General features: G+C 36.3%; 1 protein-coding gene across 2 annotated transcripts; it reads left to right on the top strand.

The window, feature by feature from the left end:
* Positions 1 to 892: 892 nt before the first annotated feature.
* On the top strand, positions 893 to 21,584 carry FERRY3 (FERRY endosomal RAB5 effector complex subunit 3; the record flags this gene model as incomplete). Of its 2 annotated transcripts, XM_081999899.1 has the most annotated exons (13): positions 893 to 1,070; positions 1,349 to 1,494; positions 2,330 to 2,511; positions 4,156 to 4,255; positions 4,348 to 4,469; positions 5,337 to 5,443; positions 6,177 to 6,374; positions 9,871 to 9,999; positions 11,114 to 11,182; positions 12,744 to 12,946; positions 17,903 to 17,960; positions 19,164 to 19,231; positions 20,230 to 21,584. In XM_081999899.1, the coding sequence occupies 13 exons, from the start codon at positions 893 to 895 to the stop codon at positions 20,320 to 20,322; spliced, it is 1,653 nt and encodes a 550-aa protein (XP_081856025.1). In that variant the 3' UTR covers positions 20,323 to 21,584. The 2 variants fall into 2 exon arrangements, with proteins under 2 accessions (XP_081856025.1, XP_081856026.1); XM_081999900.1 differs by lacking the exons at positions 893 to 1,070; positions 1,349 to 1,494; positions 2,330 to 2,511; positions 9,871 to 9,999 and having other exon boundaries at positions 4,169 to 4,255.
* Between the last annotated feature and the right edge of the window lie 1,988 nt (positions 21,585 to 23,572).

The following is a 23,572-nucleotide window of genomic DNA, read 5'->3' as shown; positions in this document are numbered from 1 at the left end:
GACATGTAGGTTTGTTCACAAAAACCCCAAACCTATAAACTGGTCCTGTGAATTTTGCTGTGGAAAGTACAGGTTTTTTCCTTTAGTTTTCTGCTTTTCTTCTCCTTGGACGATTGTTTTTAGCTCTGGGGAAGTTTCACTGGGGAGCTTTCAGTTGGAATAATGTGTCCAGCTTTGCAGGCAACGTTCAAAAAAAAGGCATGTAAATTGGGTGGAGAAGTGATGGTGCAGGGAAAAATTACTGATACAGGTATGCATGCCTAGCCTGTATTTTCATCCTGTAGACAGTTCTCTTGCATTTCTTTTGGCTCATTTTTAATGTTATTATTTAATAACAGTGATGTTCTAACCTAAAGGAGATTACAAAATGAAAAAACAAACCTATTCTAAAAATTATTGCAAACTTGCCCCCCTTCCCCCACCCCCGAGTCTGCCACCTGCAGAAAGGAGGAAATAAAACCCTAACGCACTGTGAAGGATTTCAGATTTTGAGACATGCTTGGCAGCAGTTACAGTGTCTCAGTTAAACTTTGCTATTTATGAGGATTCCTTCTGTCCTGGTTCTGCCTTTAGGTCAGGAGGCTTATACTGTAATTTGTAAGAGTAATTAGCCAAATTCATATATTGATACATGCAATTACAGTTGAGAAGCATTCAGTGTTTTGGAATTTATCCAAAATTTATGGTATTTATGCTTCAGCTCCAACCTGTGTATTTGGAAGTCAAAATTGAGGTTGAGTATCTACAAAAAATTTGGTATTTTAAGTTTTCTTGCTAGAAGCCTTTAATTATTAACAAAGCCATGGTTTTAGTTAGCATTTTTTACTTAGGACTTTACAAGAATGTACCTCATGTTATTTTCATTGCTAATGCAGGCAATAAACTCAAGAAGATGAAGCCTAATAAAGGAAAGACCTGCACTAAGGAGAGAGACTATGTGTACAAATTCAATGCTGGAAATCAACATTTGGTGCTTACTGTGCCTCTCAAATTCCCTGTGCAAGAGAATATTAGTCATTTGCATGGACGTCTAATGCTTCTGCACAATCTGCCATGCTTTGTAGAAAATGGTAAGAATTGATTTCTTAAATTAGTATCATATATCCATGTCCATAAGTGTCTTACAGCCTGCTTTAAGAAACTGCAAGAAGGGTATTTTCTAGAACAGTCTTAAAAAAAATTGTTTTTAAAACAGCAAAACATTAAAGAAAATTACTGTCAGTGCTAGCAAGTAAGATGCCCAAGTAAAAGGTTTTCAGTAGAACTTTATTTGCATGTTTCATAGATGATTACTGATATTTCCACTGACATGTTTTGTTGATGGACCATTTTCTTCTTGTTATAATAGACCTGAAGCAGTCTCTTAATAAGTTCATAGAAGACGAAACTATAAAAGATTATGATAGAGAAGCTGAAATGGCTCTGGAAGCAGTGAAATCAGGAAAAGTAGACATAAACCAGCTGGCAGATACTTGGGCTAAAGCTTATAAAGAGGTAAGATTAAGACTGAAAAGTTAATATTCAGGACTTGCTTTGTGGGAGTGTGTGTGCATGTACAGACAGAATCACATCTGTGAAGATGCAAAATTACACTGAAATTCACTTTTACTGATCAATTCTTAGAATTTTTTCTATTTATCTGAAAGTGATCATTAAGTGGTCATCCTACAAGTTCTCAGTCAGGTTTTTTCTGAATTTAGTAGCGTTAAAACATACAAAATTGAGAGGCAAGTAGCTAGTGAAACAAAAATAGACATAAAGGTTATAGTGCATTAGAATCAAAGCAAGAGATTAGTAAAGTGGTACTCCTATCCTAAATCTCAAAAATAGCAATGAAGATTCCAAAGAGAAAGTGTATAGTTGGAAGAGACACTTCAGCTCATTTTCTAAGTTCTCGTGACTATTTTACATTATTTAGCAATGATGAGGCTTTGGCTGGAGTAATGCATCCAGTTTTGCATGTGATGCTCAAAACAGAGGAATGTAAAAGAACTGCAGGAGTCCTAGCAGAAAAAAAAAAAAAGAAGGACAAAAAATGCTGCCTTTGAGGAAAAGTTTAGAGGAATTGAATTTGCTTACCATGGAATATAGAAGAATGTTTTGAAACATTCCAAAATATTCGTCTGCTGTTAGTTGCTTTGCAAGAAAAAGGATATGGGAAGGGAAAAAATATTAAAGCTGAAGCAGAATACAGAAAGCTCAAATTAGGAAAGGTAATTCATGTATGTTGAAGGTTGTGCATGCCCAGTTGGTTTTGCCCCACCATTATGAAGGATCCTTATATGTCCTTTAAGGTACCATATGCTTTAAAATCTCTTATAATTTTTAGACAACATTAGAATATGCAAAACCTGAAGAAACCAGCTGGGATGAAGATTTTGCAGATGTTTATCATGATTTGATACATTCTCCAGCTTCTGAAATGCTGCTAAACCTGGAACACAATTATTTTGTTAGCATCTCAGAATTAATCAGTGAAAGAGATGTGGAACTGAAAAAACTACGGGAAAGGTATTCCTCCCCTCCTCCCCCCCCCCCCCCCCCCGCCTCGTATTAAATAGGGGTTCATGCCACTGTGTGTATGCAACTCATAGGACAAGTTGTGTCAACTTGTAATTGTCCATGTAAGCCCTATTTTAGTTTCATGGTTTCCCTCTTTAAAGTCATATAATACTTACATTGTTATATAAAGTCACATAATACCTATATTGTTAGGCTCAGCTATGTTGTATTCTCCTCGGTCATTGAAAATAATAAATGCTAAGGCTGTCAAAGTAATATAAGGTTGTATTTCCATTGTTTCATCCATGTTGTAAGTGGTATAGCAACATAAAGTGCTTAGGATATCTAGAAAACAAAGGATGAGCAGAAGACTTGAACCAACGTTAAATCAGAAACTGTTGAATTTGAAATTTAGGAAAGTCTATGTGGGATCCCGAGTTTCTGAGTAAGCTTGAATAGCTGCAGATGGCTGCTTTGTCCACAAGAGGGGACACATAGAATGTGGGTTTTTCTTCCCCCCCCCCCCCCCTCCTTTGGTTAAGGAGACTCAGTTAAGGAAAATGAATACATACAAATATACATATAGTATAAATACTAAATACTATAGGTGTGTGTGAGGTGCCAGAATATTTCCTGTAGGTCTGTTTCAGCACTGAAGTGCAGTATTCCTCCTGAATTGTGTGTGTTTAAGCTCGTGTTATATAATGCATATCTCTTTAAATAGTTTTTTTCTGGACTGAACCATACATATTTCTAGTTTGGGTATAAATGTTGCCAATAATGTGTTAGCAAACCTTTTTTGTGCTTATTGACTGTTCTCAAGTATGCATATAGCAGAAAGAGCACTTAATCCTAAGAGCAGTAGTGTTGTAGAGCTCTGGTATGATGTAGCTGTGTATTGACTCCAGTGGAATTTATCATATCTATTTGTCATAATCAAGAAAATCCATATGTCAGTGGCAGCTGACACTATCCCAGATGAGCATAGGTGGTGTTCTGTTTACACAGGAGCTGACTTGGAATCCCTGACCCTCGGCTCAAATTTGTTTTGTGGATATTCATTGCTAAATCTGTGCTAGGGCAATCAATTCCATGCTGAAGACAGGGCTGAATGTGAAAGACTAAGTGAAGCCAGGGATTAAGAAGACTAAGGAGGGACGAGGTATTGGATGCCTTGATGATAGCAGGGCAGTCCTTCAACTCCAGGTCCCCTTGTTGAATGTAGTTTGAGCTGGAAGCTCATCTGACGATTAAAAATAGGTGTGTTTCGCCTACTTCTGGTGTTTACCAACTGTGGTTGAGGTGGGAGGAAAGCAAGGGACTGAGTAGGTCCATTTCAAAAACTTCTCTAATGAAAAGGATAGTATGATGCTTTATTAGAGTATCTGGAGATACTCTAATATCTTTTGAGTATCTGTGAGGGTAGACTTAAATGTATGAATTCCAACTCCAAAACGAGCAGATGGACAAAGTGTGCTGCATAATGTATCTTTCAGTTATGTGTTCAGTTGTATCTCTGCTTGAGATGAGCATTGACCAGCTGACTGACACAACTGATCATTGTATCAGCAACTGGATTGACAGCAATGGGTGTTTTCTGCCAGTTTTTTGAAAGTGTTGCTTGTTGTAAACCTGTGTTTGCTTCCCTTTCAGACAAGGAGCAGAAATGGATAAGGTGATGCAAGAGCTAGGGAAATCACTAACGGACCAAGATGTAAATTCATTAGCAGCTCAGCATTTTGAGTCTCAGCAGGTAAACTAAGTTCAGTGAACTAGAATATGTCACGCAAATTGTCTATAAGAAGAAAACCCAGAACACTCAGATTATCACTGTTATTTTGTTAGGATTTGGAGAACAAATGGACCAATGAATTAAAACAATCTACTGCTATCCAGAAGCAGGAATATCAGGAATGGGTGATAAAGCTTCATCAGGACCTAAAGAATCCAAACAACAGCTTAATCAGGTATTTAATTTCTCTGTGTTGCTTACTTCCATCTGTTCAAAGGACTTGCTTTTATATAATCTTTATTTCAGATTAGCCATTTAATTAGGGTAGTCAAAGAAAATCAAAGGCAAATAAAACATCATAATTAAATGTGTTTTTATGAGTTTCTTAACAGTGTAATGTTATAAACTTTCTGTACCAGAAAGTGTTCTAATGCACTAAACTACAACTTGTACTGAATGGGGTTTCATCCTATTTTGCCTTTATTTACAATGTCTATCTTCAACACTATTTCACAAGGCTTTCTGTTACCACTTAAGGATGTTCTACACAATAATTGTAGCTTAATAAATGATAACAGTATAACAATTTTTTTAATAGGTGTTGTTTGGCTTTTCACTTACTATGAGACAGTTGAATTTAGGAAAAAAAAAAAAACTGATATCTGAAATATTTCCTGCTAGTTTGAACACTGTGAAGTATTTGATTTGGCTTTTTTTTAACTTCCCATTTTGTGCGGGGGAAAAAAGAAATGTTTTATCTAGTAACTTCAGAAATAAGATTTTGGGTATTATTAATAGGCTGAGAATAATTAATACTTTTTCCTTTTATTCCTTTCTTATTTTTGTTTCTCAATCTCAGAATGCTTTACAAATGAGCTAGGTAGTGTAAATCTAACAGTGGATTCTACTCTTCCTTGCTGGTATGCACCTGCAGTATTGCAGGCCAGAAGGGTAAAACTGCAGATGATTAGAGCTCATTCTAATGGATTTAGTCTCATGATTTCCAGAGTAGCTGAGAAAACTTTGGATTGCTTTCACAAATTATTGCTGGTCTTGAACAAAAATTACGATACACTTTCCAGTACGTTTCTCATTATTTTAGTGATGAAATTAAGGTTCAGCCCAGTCAGCTGAGAGAATCTGTAGAAGGAAATGGAAGAATTTATGAAGAGCAAAGGCTGTTAGAAGAAAGTTTTACTATTCACTTGGGTAAGTAAACTGACATGAAAAGCAAACATAATAACAGATGCTAATAGAATGTATCTAAGCCATGTATTATTTACTGTATTTAACCGTCAATGTATATAATATATACAGTTTGTAATTGTTTTATATTTGTTCTTTACATGTGCAAGAGAAGTACAGTACAGTATAAACTGTATCAAACAGTATCTAGCTACCTGAAATATACTTAATGGAAAGCATTCCAGAAGCAAGTTTTATCCACTCAAGCAAGGTCACTATTGTAGAAAAGCACACTAACATCAAAACATGTAGCAGTTAAAAATTATATTTTAACTTTTCTTATGTTTGGTAAGACAATGCGGGTATTAAATTCAATTCCCATGATCAATAAACAGAAAAATAGATACTTAAATTTTTTACTTTTTGTTTGCGGAATAGAGACTTCTTCTGTTTTGCCTGTATTAGTATTTCATTCATAGCCTTCTAATAGGGAACAAGGCTCATTTCGGGTATAGATAAGCCTTGTTTTGTGACAGTATGTGAAAATACTGCATTTTTATTCCTGTTTTGTAAATTGCTGATACGTATGTAAAACTGAATATATGCTTAAGAACTTTCTTTGAGTATGACTGATTTAAATTTCCCTTAGATCTTTTTCGCAACAATTAAGGGGTGCACTTTGATCCCTTGCATTTTAATAAAAATCCTGAGTTTTCTCTTTTGCTGTATGTATTAAAATCTTCTATATTCTGTACAGGAGCTCAGTTGAAGACCATGCATAACTTGAGATTACTGAGAGCCGATATGCTGGATTTCTGTAAACATAAGCGCAATCATCGAAGTGGAGTAAAACTTCACAGACTTCAAACTGCAATGTCCCTCTATTCAACTTCTCTCTGTGGCCTGGTTTTATTGGTAGATAACCGTATCAGTTCATATAGCGGCATCAAAAGAGGTGAGTCCTCTCATCATAGAATCACAGAATCTCTGTGTTGGAAGGGACCTTTTAAGGTCATCTAATCCAATGGGGTATATTCGTGTCAGTGAAAACAAATGTCACTTAGAAACTTACTGTCTTCTCTCACAAAAAATATTCCCTGTAAAATTAAAGTTTACTGGAGACCCTAATGTTTTGGACATGGCATTGCAAAAGGGTAACAAATGCAAAAAGAGAAATGGATAAGGATGGGGGACAGAGCTGTGCTCTGATGTGCTGTTATCTCTCTCATTTCTTTCCTAGGTTTTGTGCTTGAGTAAGAAGCATATTAGAGTGAACACTTCAGTGTTGATTTCCCTGTGTTAGACTGACTTATTACAAGGCCTTCTAACTCTCTAATGTCAGATTAGCATACTGAAACTTATTTGCAAAGATGAAAATTAAATGTGCTAAGATTTTAAATTGATAAGTAAATATATAAAAATACCATGTCCTTTAGATATCTGCAGCACTATAAATTCCATTTAAAATGAACAGTAGGAATATTGCTTGCCTACCCCTGGAAAGCTTGATTAGTAGCCATTTTAAGTGCATGTCTTTTGAGTAACTGGACACTATGATGAAGGTGTTTTGTATCAAGGTTAACCAATGAGACGTGTTTGTTCCTCTTCCAATTTTGGTCACCGAGGCTTTCTCTGAACCACGTTATTGACTTGCCCACCTCAGTCTTGAACTTTAATACCAAATTATATATATTTTAAATGTCTTTTTGTCTGGAGCCACTATTATTTGTCATTATTCTAGCATGCTGTAAAAAAAAAAAAAATTGATGGTTGATAAAACAGTGTGGAATCAGACTTGTAGCAAGAAGGAAAAGGAAGTGTACCAGTAAAAGTTGCATTTGCGCTATTGTTTCCAAGTTGCTTAATTCTGACAGTATTATTTCATACTTGTACTCATTTTCAGTTACTTTTTTTTACTGCTTAAATATTTAAATTAATAACAAATAGAGAAGATTTGTTTTTATGCTAAATCTTAAGTGATAAGAGGAGATGGACATTTAAGGAATACCATTAAACACAAAATTGCATCTTCTAGCCACCAGTAACATCTTGCAGCTACTGTAGAAGGGAAAATAAGGGACTGTATCACAGTCTTTAAAATACTACCCTCAATAAATTTTGATTTCTTTGAGTTCCGAAGGGACTTTAGCAAACTTAACTGTTCCACAGCTATCTGCACCACCATTCTTTTTAAAAACCTTGCAAAAATGAATGTGACTCATGTCTCAGCTCCTCTGACCTAGTTGGATGTATTACTTTAAAGTACGGGTGAACATCTGGTTGTACTGAGACCCCAAACCACTACAGGCGGCAACTGAGGTTTGGGCACATTTCTTTAAATCCACTCTGTGGTGACAGTGGTAACTTCTGGCAGAAGAGCAGTAATAAACACCTTTGAGAGGACACTTTGCTCTTAAACTATTAAAGCTGTTTGTTGCAAGAGCACTAGCCAGAACCAATTCTTCTTCCTAAAAGGATCTTTAAGAAATAAATATGCTAGCGGGTTCAAAGGTTCATAAAATTGCTATATAGAAGACCTTTACATGATAAAGGTAAGAAGCATGTGCTGTTTAGAGGTCGTGGCTTGTGCAGTCTAAGTTTCTTGGTTACAAAAGTGCAGAAACAATTTTCTGCTTCTGTTTTAAAGCTGGGAAAAAATACAAACCTAAGAGCTTTTATTTTGTGATGGACTAGAAGCTCCCTCAAACCTCTATTGGATTTTCAAAGGTAGTTGGAGTAGATCAGCTTCTTGTGAGCATGCTATTTATCCAAGCATTTTGCATTGTTTTGAGAACACCAATCACTCAGCAAGCACTAAGCAGTGGTGCAGAGTCCTGCAACTTACTTGGTTGACCTTATTTGCTTAGCTGTATCTGGAGGAAGCTTAAGAATGTGCTTCATTTAGTGTATTTTGTTACTTCTGTTGTGTCTGGCAAACATTTTGATGTTGCGTCTTTGGTAAATCTGTTACCCAAAAATAGTTCAATTTATCTCAAAATCAGGATGTGAGGTATTTGCAGGACTAAAAACCATGACTGCAATGTTTTTCTGTGTTTCTTAAAATGTGTAAACAGCAACTAGCAAAATATACCTTTGAAATCGGATTTGGACACATCTCTAGAAAACAGCCTCAAACAGAAAGTTGTACTTGTGTGTGAACTTTCAACATGCTAATTTCTTTCAGACTTTTTTTTCTAAGCTAGGTGAATAGTTTCTTTATATACTTTATATCTATGCACTGCCTAGCTCTGGTGTCTTATATTAGGAATTTGTAGGGCTACAGTGACTGAGGTTTTGAGTAGGTGTAGCACACTTAGAGAAATGATAAACTAAAATTAAAGTTAATTTTAATTTAAATACAAGAGATTTTTCATTTGCTTCTTTCAAATAGAGTGTCTTGTGACCTTATTTTATCTTGATAGACACAGAAGACGCAATCTTTTGGAATATGACCTTCTTCCTCCTTTGGCTTTGGACACCAGAATTTAATAAAACCTTTTGAAAATAGATTTTATGATGGAGAATTCATGTAAAAAGATAAAATAGATTAAGACCTTTCTCTCTACTGTGACTATTCCTATCACAGCCTGTTCACAGGAGTATACGATGCTCCCAGGATAGTCAATCAGAGTACATTAAGAACTTTAAGGAGCATTAGAGCAGGTACCTCAAAACGGGAAGCAAGTAGCAATTGCTTAGTATAGTCCAGCTCCTTGCTAACAGCTTGTTTTGGCTCCCATTGACTTACTTGGAGAGATGTCTGGACATTAGAGTAAGAAGCTTAGAACACCAGTCAGAGAGGCAGTATGTTATGATCCTAATTATCAGTGCAATATTTCCAAGTCTGACATAATACTTGCTTATCAGGAAAAGGAACTTGCTGGTCTTTTTCAGCTGATGATACTTTTCTTTAGCTTTCAGATCTATGTTTTGAGATCTAAAGGGGAAGAACTGTAATTACAGCTTTCCAAATATACTGTTTATGAATTTGATTAATAGCTCTCACTTTTCAAAACAAACAGGAATGCTGTTGTTGCTGTTGGAAGTATCTATTATGTATGTTTGAAATATCACAGATAAAGGACTTAGTAATAAGACATTATTTTCAAAGAGCAATTGCATTTAATGCACATGTATTATTGCTGTTATTTTGGGGTTTGTTTTTTGTCTGGGTGGTTTTGTTTGAAGAACAACAACACTCAAGGGTTTGGTGGGGGTTTTTTCCCCCCAAGCAATTAATTTCTTTCAAAAAATGTTTTGTCTCTGCCAGAAATTTTTTAGAATTAAAAGAGGAGTACGGCAGGGCTTTGTCTGTTTTGGGTTGGTTTTGTTTTGTTTTGTTTTGAGGGGGTTGCCTTTGTAACTGTCCTTGCTTGAGCAGTAGAGCAGAATTATGTAAGGTTACTAAGCACAGCCTTACGAGGTGGATTTTAATCTTATTTTTTCCCTAGATTTTGCAACTGTTTGCCAAGAATGCACGGATTTCCATTTTCCTGGAATTCAAGAACAGCTTGAAATTGTCCAGAAGGTTGTACTTAAGGCCAGAGCACAGCGTAGCAGTAAGTCGAAAAGACATCATGGTCAGTGACAACCAAAATTACTTTTCCTTGAAATAGAATAGTGGTCAGCTGAATGTTTATGGTTATGGGCAAGTTGATTTCACTCTTCTTGAATTACCTCATCTATAAAATTGAATGTTTGAGTTTATTGATAAACTCTGAGAAGTCTGCATGAAATTCTCTCTTCACGGACAGCATGTTCACATGATGTCTTTGCTGCCATAACAGACATACCTTACCCCCCCAAAAAAAAGTGTAAGTCCTTAGGTTCTGATCACACTTCAACAGCATTGGAAGTGCATAGGGCCATTGTGCTTTCCAGTTTAAACTGTTTAAACTGCCTGTAGCAACACAGGCTTTATCTGACTTTACTATTTTTATTTCTATTTAAATGTAAAGCTTTAAAAATTGCAGAAGAGGAGTTACAGCTTTTTCGCTTCCTTAAAAGTGAACGCTGAAAATTTAATAACAAATTGCCTAAATGTGTATACTTTTTAGTGCTGACTAAATCCTTGTGAATGGTTTACTTTGCAGTTATATTTACAAATGGCTGTGAAATTTTCTGACCACATGGTGTTAAGGCAGCACTTGTACGTTGTGAAACTTTGTTTCGCAGAGAACTACTTCTGTGATTTAAATATATCAGTAACACAACTAGATTCATAAGTGTACATAGAGAAACAAGTTTTCTTAGGAACCTGCATATTGCTGCGGTCTTGAGGAAAATACAGAGGGTGTTTTTATACTGATGATTTATGTAAATATCTTTAAAATTTTTCATATAATACTAGGAACAATTTTTTTTTTAACAGTTACATTATTTAGAAAGCAATAGCAAGGTACTATGTAGTTGTGGGGGCAATTTGTAAAGTTTAGTATTATGTCTGAGAATACTGTGTTTTCTTTTGTCCAAATGAAGAGATATCATAGGATGATTAAGTAAGAAAGCTAATGATTTGAGATAGAGTTCAGTTCCGTGTCTATTGAAAAGACAGCGAAAACACCATCCCCCTGCTTTTTGGGGCCTTTATGGTAAAAATTCAAGTCAGGTATCATCTCAGTACATCAAACTTTCATGCGAAAGCATAATTAGTAGATGATATGTTTAATATTTGTGCTATGTATTTATACACAGAAAACAGAAGTAGTGGAAATGAAGATAAATTGAAGAATAGTGAACGAAACCAGTCAAATATTTTGCCGGGTGAGTTCTGTTGCATTTTCCCCCTTTTCTTAAAGCAAATTGTCTTTTATAGATGCCCATTTTTAGCTCTAAAGTCAGAACATAAATTATAAACTAAACCTGAGTTGACCTCAATCAGAAGAGAAGGATGTTCTTGTGGCTAAGGCAGAGAACTGGGTGTCAGGACATCTGGTTTCTATTCCCAGCTTTGCTACTGCATCATGTGATTTGGGGCAAATCACTTAACTTCTCTATGCCTAAAATTTCTTTTCAGAATTTGAGGGTGAAAAAAAGATCTCTGAGCATCTTGGGAAAAGGTGAAACTCAAATACTAGCAACTAATTTTGTTTTTGAAAATAATTGTATATATGTCACTGTTGTGATACAACAAAGCATTTTAGAATGTATTTTTTTAACTCCTAAGAATGTACAGATCCATTCATCTCAAAGAGGAAATACCTTCTGTATATATTGTGATTTTTAGTAAGGAAAGCTGCTGTGGAATTCGGAGATGTATACACAGTTCAAGGAGGGAGGAGTTAAATACATACAACACATGGTTGAATAACAGGGCTTCTTAAAATTGCTTTCATGACTGTCTTAGGTCTTGTTAGTATAACTGGAGTATAAATCAACCTGGGTCCTTAGCAGGTGAATCTTGCTGCAGTGGCTTTTGTATTATTACTCTTAGATGGTCATTGCTGGGATTACTACCTCCTTAGCAGACATCAGAAAGGAGAACATACCTGTTCTTCAGCTGTCCCACTACAAAGGGTAGTATCTTAAATAAAATGACCAGTGAGAATAGGTTTGCAGAAAGATGTTTATCTGTTGACCAAAACAGTAGGGGTATTGCATACCTGCTTTTCTGTTGACCCTAGTATAGACTTTTGATCTCCAGTGGAAAGGTAAGATAGAGACACCTACATTTCACTGACCCATATTCTTTCTCTACCAATGATAAAAGAATACCAAGTCTAAAAATACCCCCAACAAGATGTCTTGGTAACTTTTTGTAAACAATGTTTTTGTAACTAATGTTCCCATTGCTATGAGTTATTTTAAATCCTAATAATCATTGATACGTTTGTATTAAAGTACATATCTCAGTTGTAATGTAATCCGCTATCTTTTTCCACAGACTTTTTGCATCCTTTATTTTAACCCATCCATTTTGGGTGTTTCCGCCTCCCACATCTGTCTGCAGTTCAGTGCTTACATTATATATTTTGAGTATTACACCTCCTCTGTGTTTTTCTGTTTCGTGCTATATATAGATCATATCCGCTTGTACTGGCACTGTTACGTCTTATTACACCAGGTGTCCGTGATGCCACTGAAACACATCAAACCAGGGAAGTGAGTGTAGGATGAATGTAAAACAATGATATTCCAAGAGATTTTAGATCAGTTGGTTTCTAGCTTTTTTTTAATCTCTTTTATGTATGTGTTCTGATCTCTGTTGTATATTTGTATTTGCCTTTTGTCTTAACTGACCCTATCCTCATGTTATGTAACAATTGTATTTCAGTACGGATCACTACAGTGATATCTTGCCTTCTTGTTTTATATTCTTCTGTAGGAGAATTCTACATCACACGCCATTCAAATCTTTCTGAAATTCATGTTGCTTTTCACCTCTGTGTGGATGATAATGTAAGGTCTGGTAACATTACTGCTCGGGATCCTGCAATCATGGGACTCAGAAACATTCTCAAAGTTTGCTGCACACACGACATTACTACCATTAGTATTCCTCTCCTGTTGGTGCACGATATGTCAGAAGTAAGTAAATGTAAAAATTTGGTTTATTTTCTAGGATACAACAAAAAGTGATTTTTGCAGAGGGTATGTTTCATGCTGGTTTAAGCCAAATAGGACAGTTCATCCCAGTCACTGGCTCCTGCCACATCGTTGTGCTGGTCACTCATATGGTGACCCAAATGAAGAAACTGAACCGGTTCAAAGCATTTCAGCTAGCTGAATCACTTTGTGTGATTTTATTCCCACCCCTCATTTGGAAACTGCACTTCCGTGATCCAGCTCATTGCACAGTTGCACAAGTATTGATGAAAGATGGGACTACGTGCCTGGAAGTCTTCTGGCAACAGCTCTTGCTGAGAAACTATATCTTCAGAGTTGCTGATGCAATAGTGATACCAGATTCCCAGTTTTAATTGTTGCTAGTTAGAAAACCTTAAAACTAAGATTTTTTTTTTTTTTATGAGCAGCAGAACTAGCAAAGCTTGGCTTAGAGTTCTGTATCCCTAAACACCACTCTTTATCACCTCAGCCCTACACAGCAGCAACCAAATTTCACCTTTGCTCTGAACTGTCTCCTTCTTCACTGCTTAATCACTTGCATCCTTAATTTCTGTCCCTGTTTCCTCTCTAAGTCACCCAAATACCAGCTGGGCAAGAAGCAGCATATTGCTGAGGCTCTTTGCTGTTACAAATGTGCTTACTTATTGTGCAGAGCTTTTGCATTCTCTTCTTCAGTGGGACACTAATGTAGAGCTTGTCTCTTACTCAACTGTAACTTTTCACACTGCATAGTAATTTAATGCCATTGACCTCTGTCCTCTGTCGCATCTGGCTCACAAGATTGTAGCAGAGAAGAAAAGGAGGTGGTAAGGCAAGGAGGGAAGCAGCGGACAGGCAGTTACAGCTTCACGCCTCTCCTTCTTAGGAGGTGAAAAGTCTATAAATTTTAAGAAATGAGGAAAATAAGATAATGCTGCCATTACTCATACGCTTGCATGGGTAATTATAGTCTGTTGTTTTTTTCTAAATAACCCTTTGATTTTTCACTTGGAAAGGCAGCATTGAAACTTACTTCTTTGAAAGTGCCTGACTTAATAGCAAGATAAAGGCTAACCAGTGGATTACCTTTAGCAGTGACTTTTTTTATAACAGAAATGGATTGGAACACAGTGTAGAAGTGTCCCCCTTTTGCAAGATCAGGGTCTATTGTGAAAGTGCAAGCAATGGAAAAATTTAAAATGTCCAATAATGAAGCTTCTAAAGGATATCCTTCCATACATAAAAGTAGACTTTTAGGAACAGATGATATTACTTCTGAAATTTTTCATCTCCCTGGTATCAAGACCTTTTTTGGGGCACAGATGCAAGTAATCAACTTGCAGGACAGCAGCCTGGGTTACTCATGGGACCCAGTTACTGTGTTTCACAGCTTGACCTTTTTATGAATCAAGTTGCCATCTGACTATATTATTTTTATTTCTTCTTTAAACCTTGTTAGATTTAGCTTTCATTTGCACATCTGTATTTCAAAGTAGAAATAAAGCACAAGACCAAGTGTTCAACATGCTTTGAGAGTGTCTTGTTGCCTGGGTGGGTGAAACTGAAGAATTATCTTCTTGTCTAGTGCTGGGTTCTTAAAAAGGTTCTGGTAAAACAATTTACCTTTTGTATTAAGTTTTAAGTCTTTGCAGCGTAAGCAGAGAGTGACCTGTATGATAAGTGTATGTTTAGCCAAAACTGCATTGTATGAATTGCGTTAGCAACATTGCTTATTACAGTGCTTTGCAGCTGGCTGACCTCATTTGGAACACATGAATATGTAACTTGTTGTTGCCGGAAAAGTGAATAATAACAGATTTCTGAGAGTTAACCTGAACTTGGTGCCTTCAGCAGCCCCAGTTTTGAATCTGTGTTTACCACCTACATAAAAACATTTTTGTAAAGTGGTTAACCAGGAGCACAGCTGCAGAGATGTTTGCATGCTTTACTGTTACAGGCATTCATCGTGAGTTTTTTCTGTGCTTTTCCTAAAGGTTTTCTTCTTTTATGGATGGAAGAGTGGTGTTTATAACCTCACAGAAATGTGTGTATCAATCTCAATGAAGACATTACATTTCATTATTACTAGACTTTCATGTAAAGCTAATTTTTTTTTCTATTAAAAAAATCGGGAATTCTGTTTTCCTTAGTTTTTCTTCTGACAAGAACAAGAAAACAGATTTCTCTGTTCTGATCATGAAATTAAACAAAGGAAAGAAATTGTGTCTGATTCTTGGGAAAGGCAAAAGCAGACAAGTTCAAATTCAGGGCAACTGAAGCATTACTGTCTGATCACTGTTCTGGATGTAATATAAACTGATACATAAACTGGGGAATGAAATGGCTGTAATAGCATGGTGTTGCTAAAAAATGCTAGAGCTGGCATACTTCCTTGGTAGCTTCAACATAGGAGCCATTGCTGTTGTCCACACAGCAACACTGAGAAAAATGTGATTCTTCGGGGATCTCGGGCACCTGACTGTTACCAGAAGTTAGGACAAAAATGTTTTGAAAAAAAGTAGAGATGGAGGGAGTGTAAGCTGTGTAACAAATGTTTATGAACATGGTTTATGTATATAGAGTGGTTATTGATGGCTGTATTAATCTCAGATATCTCTCATCTGAGTTTCCTGCCTTATATGTATAGCTGCTCATACAGTGTTCAGAATTTGCATAGATGTACTTAGAGTAAACATCCTACTAATTTTTAACTTACTAAAATTAACCATTGAAATTTGGTTTGGAGTCTTTTTCCCACAAGACATATATGGACTTCAGTGTTTTCACTACTGGGTTATGACATTGTTCTGCAAAGGCATAAACCCTTAACTTCATAAAAGCAGCAGCCCCATGTAGTCTCTCACAAATTTGTTTGAATAAAAAGGTTTGCAGCATATCTTTCTAATCAATGAAGTTGGCTGCTTTTTTAATAAGTAGAATAAATCTTAATTTGACAACAAATCATTGCATCCTAAAAAGGAGTGAGGTGGTATCTCTGCTAATGAACAAAATCAGAAGTTCCAGGTATTTTTTTACTTTCTTGAATGCTATTCACCAAACCTCACTCTAGGAGATGGTGTTTGCTGCTTTTTTTTTCCTATCCCCTGCACTGTATTTTGAATTGGTACTTAATCAATCCTTCATCATTTCCACAACTGTTACTTAGTTTGCATATAGGAAAAAATCTTGATATCATGGCAAAATAGTGAGAACTTAACTTTTTAAAGGTGGATTAGAATTGAATTGCTACTGCGTCATTTTCAGTTCTGTGGCTTGCACAGAGTGACATTCTGGATTCAACCTGTTATTTCCCTGAGTGCCCACAAGATTTAACATATATGTTCCTCTGAAATAGTCCAAGGAATATTGTCATATCCTGCTGTTTCGATAAGCCTTTTAAGGCTTAGTTCACCTTATTGATTACACAAAGTACTCCTGACTTGCCTTCAGAGCAACAGGACCCTTCTTTTTAGACAGTTGGTTTTTACCTAAGCCAAAACAGTGATCAAAACCAACAATAAACACTTATGTTACTTTTGACAGAAAGCACACAGAGGCAGATGAATTATACCAAAGACCAAGTGTTTCTTCCAGAAAGCTTAGGGGGAAAAAAAAAGTTGCCCAGCTTTGTTCTGTCTGATTAATGTGTTGTATACCCTGAAAGCAGCATCTATTGATGCAGTGACTTACATCATGAAAGAAAGTTTTCAGAAGAGATATTTCTATCTTATGCTGTTTTTAACATATTATGTATTTTGGAGATGGCAGGAAATACTCCCATCTAAGTAGGAACTTCGACTTTCAGTAGTTGTTTAATGCTGCCATGTTCAGTATACTAGTTCAGTATACGGGCATTCTTAGATAACCTTGCTTCTCAAATAACTTTTTTAATCCTGAAATTAAGCTCTTTGAAAATGGCAGATTGCACAGTGTTTGACATTGCAAAATAAAAGCTGGCTTTACTGAATAGGAAATTATGTAAAGCTTAAATTGGAAAATGTACAGAGAATGACAAATTTGCTTCCATGTATTTATTCCTATATTCAGGCTAGAAAGTGCTCATTTTGATGTTGAAGAGTACATCAGAACAAATAGGTACTATTTTCATTTTGAGAAGTTTTTACAGTGACATTCTGTCTCTGACTAGGCATGTTCATCTTGATATAATTCACTTTGTAGCATGCAGCCAAAGAATGTTTAAGGTACTAAAGCATTTAAACAGGTACTTAAATTATTTAGACCAGTGCTTGTAGCCATATCTTAAGATATCTTAAACCAGTGTGGTTTTCATATCCCATCTTGGTATTTAAGTAAGAATTTGCTGTCTGTTTATATATGAAACTCTCCCATCAGATGAAGGTGGATTTTGTTTGTTTTAATTCTTAACATAAATACATCTGTAGGCGAGAAGGGCTTCTTCCAGTTCCAGTATTAGAGGGAAGGTGTTTACTGACAGTGGTGGGTATGCCAATAAACCATTACCACATTCATGAAGAGTAGCCAGGAATCATCAGTTACTGCTGTTAAGCTGTGGTCAAGAGCGTATCTTTGGCTAGCTGAAGCACGAATCTGACAGTTATCTGTTGGATATTATAGATTTTTCTGAAGCTCCATGGGGGAATTAAATAGACCCATTTCCAATTACACTAATAGGATTATTTGCAATATTTTTATTCAAGATCTCGGTTTAAAAAAATGTATAGATTGTTCTGATACTGGGCTTGCCTATCAATAAGCAGTGGCAGTACTTTTGTGGTCACCTATATACCACCTGCCTAGAATACTCTGGAAAACTGAATCCATCTTCATGGCCTGTAATACTGCTTGAATGGGAAAATGTTTCTCTATGGCAAAAGTGTATGATTTTTAATAACTTCCCTGCTACTCTTGTTAGTTAGATTGGTTGGGCATTGAGGCTTTTCATTTACTAATTTTTAGGAAATGACCATTCCATGGTGCTTGAAGAGGGCAGAGCTTGTGTTCAAGTGCATCAAAGGTATGTTAGTGGATGCTTCAGCTGGGTTTTTTTTGTGTTGCATTTGGTGACATCCAGCCTTAACTCAGGCTGTGTATTTAAAAAAAAAAAGTGTTTTTCAATAATTTATTGTTTTTTAAAACATACGTGTATATATTTTCTTTTTAAAATCATTAACTGGCATACCAGGAAATAGTCTCAGACACTTAGAATGGAGACGAAAAATGTTTTTAAAGCATCTTTAAAATTTAAACATGGACAGTAGAAGAAAAAGTGCTTACTGTTGCTTTGAGCAATCTCTGAAGGAGGACAAGAGCTGGTGGTTCTCTACAGTATAATTTCCAGTGTGCTTTGTACTTTGCCCCAAACAATGGCTCCCCACATTATTCCAAGACTAGTTTATACTCTAACTCATCTCTTTGCTGGAAAGGCCTCATGACTCAGCTTGGTTTTCTGTCTTTCCAAGTGGTGTTATTACTTACTGCATTCTTGTGTGCTGCACTTAAATACTTGAACCAGTCATTTAGAGTATTTAAAATGTTAGTAGTGTTAATGTTCTTTCTACCACCTACTTGCAGAACTTCTTCCTATTGTGACCTTTAGTACTTCACAATGGCATATCATTCACGACAGACACTTTCATTAAACAAGTATTTTTCTTAGTATCTTTATTTGCCACTAGTGTGTTCCTGTGGACCTTGTAGTTCATTTATAAGGAAATGCTAGCATAAAAATGCCATGCCATAACTTGAGCAATAAAGGAGTGCTGAACCTTCACTATGTAAGTAAGTCCAGGTAGTTTCTGTTGCTGCCAGATTGTCAGTGTGCTTTTGGCAACGGGCTTGTACTCATTCACGTGAATGTGGTCACAGCAGAGCTAAAGGAAAGAGCTATTTCTCAATGAAAGCAAGCCATTGAAAGAACTCGTAACACATATTTGGAGAAACCTCTCACTTCTGCTAGCTAGCACTGTGCTGTACAGCAGGACTGGTTATTCTCCTTTTCAAGGATATATTGATTTTCTCCATAAGACAGATTTTTCCAGTTAAAGCAGATTTCAGTCAGGAGATTGGCCAAGTCTGATTTAAATGCAAATAATGACATCCCTAGTAAAGGCAGTTAAAATCCTAATTGTATGTGAAAATTCCCTCACTGCTTGATAATGGTGTAATTGATGGGGAAGATTGCATAGGTAAAGCATGTAGTGTGAATGCTGTTTTTTAGGTTTCATGATGGAAATGGCCTCATGGGATGGAGGAATTTCTCGGACTGTACAATTCTTGGTACCCCAGGTAGGTTAAACCAAGTTCATACCAACCTAGGAGACTGTTGGAACAAGAAGTTAAATGTCAACAGACCTAGTTTTGATTTCTTTGCTATGCCCTGCTCTTTTTCCGTGATCTTAAATTAATCACTGTGGGTTTGGTCCCTTGCCTATGAAACAGGAATAAGAGGGGTTTGTATTTTTGGATATCCTGTAGTATTTTCTGAGGATGCTCAAATTTCAAACTGGGAAGTTCACCATTACAAATGGTGAATACTTCACCTTTGAAGGGTACTTTTTTGCTATTATTTACTCTAAAGGGTTGGACATAACCTTGCATTATGTAAGTTGAGGCATTTATTAGTCATATTGTCTAACAACTTGGAAAGTTACAATGCACAGAGTTCAGTCATGCTTCCACAAAGTCATTAATGACTCTAGGTATTTGAAGCTAATTGTAATTAAAATTCTGAAATTATTTAATCTGGAGTTCTAGATGATCTTCAGAAATGGGAAGTTTTCCAAAGGTGGCCATCACTAAGTTTTATTTGTTCTAAAAAGCAGTACTGGAAGTAATATATAATATAGTCAGTGTAATATAATATAATTAGTGTATTTTCAGTCAGGAGGAAGCCAAGAATAAACTAAGTAGTGAAGTTGAATCTAATCCTGGAACTGAGAGAGCAGCAGACCTGTAGATAACAAACAGCGCTGTCCTGCTTATGCTAGGCAGAAATAATCAATTACTGGAATAGGAAATCCACTGGAAACAGATATGTCACATAAATATACAAACTAATTTTTTGGTCAGTCGTCTTCTTTTGATTGAATTAAAGAGAATTATATAGTTTGAAAATAATATTTGTGGTCTTCTGAAAAACAGCAATTCTCTTAAATGTCAAGAAACAAAGTTGAGAGGGGCTTAATTCTTCCGATCTACAGCAAAAAGCCAAAGCTTACTGGTCGGGTTTTTTTGTTTGGTGGTTTTGTTGTTTTTTGTTTTGTTTTGTTTTTTTTTTCCCCTAGACAATTTCTGAGGAAATGTTTTACCAACTGAGTAATATGCTTCCACAAATCTTCAGAGTATCCTCTACATTGACTCTGACCTCTAAGCACTGAATTTTATGCAGCAGTAAGATGCATCCTGTTGGGAAAGGACGAGATTAGAGATTCTGGACTGGCATGTCTCTTTTCTGAGGGATAATGACCCTGAATTGGTATTTGTTCTGTTTTCAAGAATCCTGTCATTGTAATAAAAGATAAATGATCTCTGTACTAGGGTGTTAACCGTTATTTTTTGCCTCTTGCTTTCTGTTTCCGCACAGTATTAATGTTGAATTCCTCACCTTTATCTGAAAGATGTTCAGTGTAACTTTATGTGATTACAGAAATATAAGTGATTCTTATGTATAAGTAGTAGGAGTAAGAGCTTATGGTAGGAATAGGATCTTCTAGGTGGGCTTCAGGTTGTTGGGTTTTAAAAACATTTTCTGAATTTGCTCAGTGACATTTAAAAAAATATGAACAATGTCAGGTGTCACCTTAGAATAACTTTGACGTAATTTGTCACAGTTGTCTTTTCAGGGTCACAGTGACCGTGAAATAGAATGTATTACTGGATCATTTTACCATTTTACTGTTAGAAAATGAAAGCCATGAAGCAAACATTAAACATGCTGCACTTTGTAAATCAAGGAAATTCCTTTTTTTTTTTATATTTTAGTATGTTTAAGTTTTGCTTTATTTCAAGATTTCACAGTGACAAGTCTGTCAAATGAACAACTTAATAGGAGCACTATTGTGTTGCAGTCCTGTGTGTTGTACAGGTATATTTTGCTGCTTATTAATTATTGATGTTTTATGAGTAAACAATCTAATCAGAAATGCTGGGCAGAACTCAAGATACAGCTATGAAATTTCTTGGGACAAACTTGAATACAGTCCAAAAAAAAAGCCAACACCCCCCTGCCTCCCTATGATGGACAGTCAAGCTTTTTGAACTCGGCTGCAGACCCAAGCAGATGGAAGAAGGAGTGAACTCCTCCAGTGCAGAGCGTGGCCACAGGGAGAGGCCTGTCTGAAACTGGGGTTCTCGGGGTTGCCAGAAGAGTTGGGCTCACAGCGAAGCAGCTGGCATAGTGAAGGTCGCAGGCAGCCTTCCGAAGTCCACAGTTCTGTTCAGTAGGAAGCACGGGGATCCAGGCAGAGCTGGCTTTGAATCCGAAATCTCTTGCGATGTGTTGCAAGAATGCTGCACTTGAAAACTGGAGATCCTGGAAGACAATTAAAAATCAAATTACTTTCTGTTTTCAGTGTGATTTTTTTTTTTTCTTTTTAAATATATATTATTATCATTTAGTTTTATAAATGTGAAGATTGTAAAGCTCTTCTAGGGAAAAAATGTAAAATTCTCACAGAGACTCAAAGGAATATTAATCAGTTCATGATGTTTATAAAGTTGCTATGTAATTAATGAACTCTTAGCGTAGTATTTTTATCGAGTCCTGCATGCTGTACAGAAGCCATGTAAGTGACCTAGCAAACATCTATAGCTGAACTGTCAAATGCTTTCTTTTCCTCTGCCAGCAACTTCTAAAGAAGAATCATGCAAGTAATGTGATGAACACCTAATTTGGTGTTCTAGAAAAGAAGGATGTAAATTCATCTAGAAGGAGCTGGATTAATCCTGTTCAAGCTCATTTTACATTGCTGGCCTTAAGCTGAAATCAAACTCTGGTCCCAGAAAAGCAAGTGCTCTAACCACTATTCCGTGTGTGAAAGGTGCAGTAGCAGAAGTATTCTTTTTTAGAAGTCGTAAGACTAGACTTGTCTGTGTTGTAAAAGAGGTCTGTGTTACATACTTGGTACTTCTATTTTTTTTTTTTTCCTTCTGTGAGGACATCTACCAACGAGTAGCCTATGGAACATGAAAAGTTCTTGAGCAAATCATCTCTCTCATACTTCTAGACTCTTTGTTAAGAAAAATTATGCCTGAATTCACCTGTTATTTTGCCAAAACATGAAGACACCATTCAATTTAGTACCACTTACGTAAAACTGACAGTAATTTCTAAGAAAATAATTAAGCTTTTTGCCTTTCATTTTTTGAATCTGTGTGGTTTCAGTCCTCAGCAGATTACGTATGAACTTTTTGGCATAATAACGAATTGGTCTTTGATACTAAAATGAACAAACAAGTTCTATTGGTGAGGTTTTGGAAAATCAAAGTGGTAGGAATGGTACGGGAAAACTATGAGTTCAGCTTAAAATTGTGCTGAAGCCTGGCCCTTGTAAATGCTCAATTAGCCTGCCAGACTGAAGGGCTCTTGATACATCTATTATTCCCCTTTTTCATATCTATTATGAAGGAAGTAGTGCTAGCAGCAGATTTTTAGCTGTCTGTGTAGGAAAACAATATAGAGATGGGATGACCTAAACTGTACTTTCTGTTTGATCTGTACCTGGCAACTATACAGAACAGTAGCATACGGACTGCAATTTACAGGAGTAAAGCCACGTGAGAAATCCTGTTTGGGTCATGAGAAGCTATTTGAGATTAAGAGGAAAATGACTCAATGGGCATGAGGTTTTCTATTTGTATATGCAGTGCAGCATTCCTTGGAAGGATGACAGTATTTAATGCCATGAAAATGTTGCATAAAACTGTACATGTGGCTTGTATTGAATAAATTGTCCTTGCCACTAAGAGAAATGAAGAGCGAATGCCATTGTTTAGCTCTTTCAACCTGCTCGTGGTGACTAGTACAAACTGCAGGTGCCTGTTATAGAATCTGAACTAAGGTTATGACAAGAAAAAAAAGTGTAGAGAGTCTCAATTTGTCAAGGACATGGCTAACTGACCTTCAGCCTGTTGTCTTCAGCTATATGATCTGCATCCCTTTGCTTACATGGTGACTGATGGCAAACAGGAGGAGAAGAATGCAGATAGCTGAGAAACAGATTTAGAGACCTTGTCCTGACCAGACTGCTTTTACCCTGTTGCAATTCCAGAAATTTCACTGTTGCTAGATGTCACTGCCCAGGGAGGTAAGAATTGTGTCGGAGGTCTTTCCGTCTGCAATAGTTGACTCTGGATAGCAGAGTCTTAAGTTAATGAAGCACAGCTGAAAGATGTTATAACTTTTCCCATTGCATGGCAGATGAGGGAAGCCACAGAAGGTGATTACAGAGAGGGGATATAATATAAAGGAGACTTAAGATTGCAAATTCTAACCCAGTTCTGTTATTTCTGTGAGCTTAAAAGTCGATCAATTTGTTTGGTCTGTACCTCATTTTCCCCTCATTAGAAGAAAGTTCAATTTATGCTTCTGTAGTATTTTGAGCATTAGTCTTGCATGCCACATTTACT

This window comes from Phaethon aethereus (genome assembly GCF_964289735.1).
Source record: "Phaethon aethereus genome assembly, chromosome: 1".
Classification (NCBI taxonomy): domain Eukaryota; kingdom Metazoa; phylum Chordata; class Aves; order Phaethontiformes; family Phaethontidae; genus Phaethon; species Phaethon aethereus.
The sequence above is the reverse complement of the archived record's forward strand: the minus strand, read 5'-3'. Positions and strand labels throughout refer to the sequence as shown.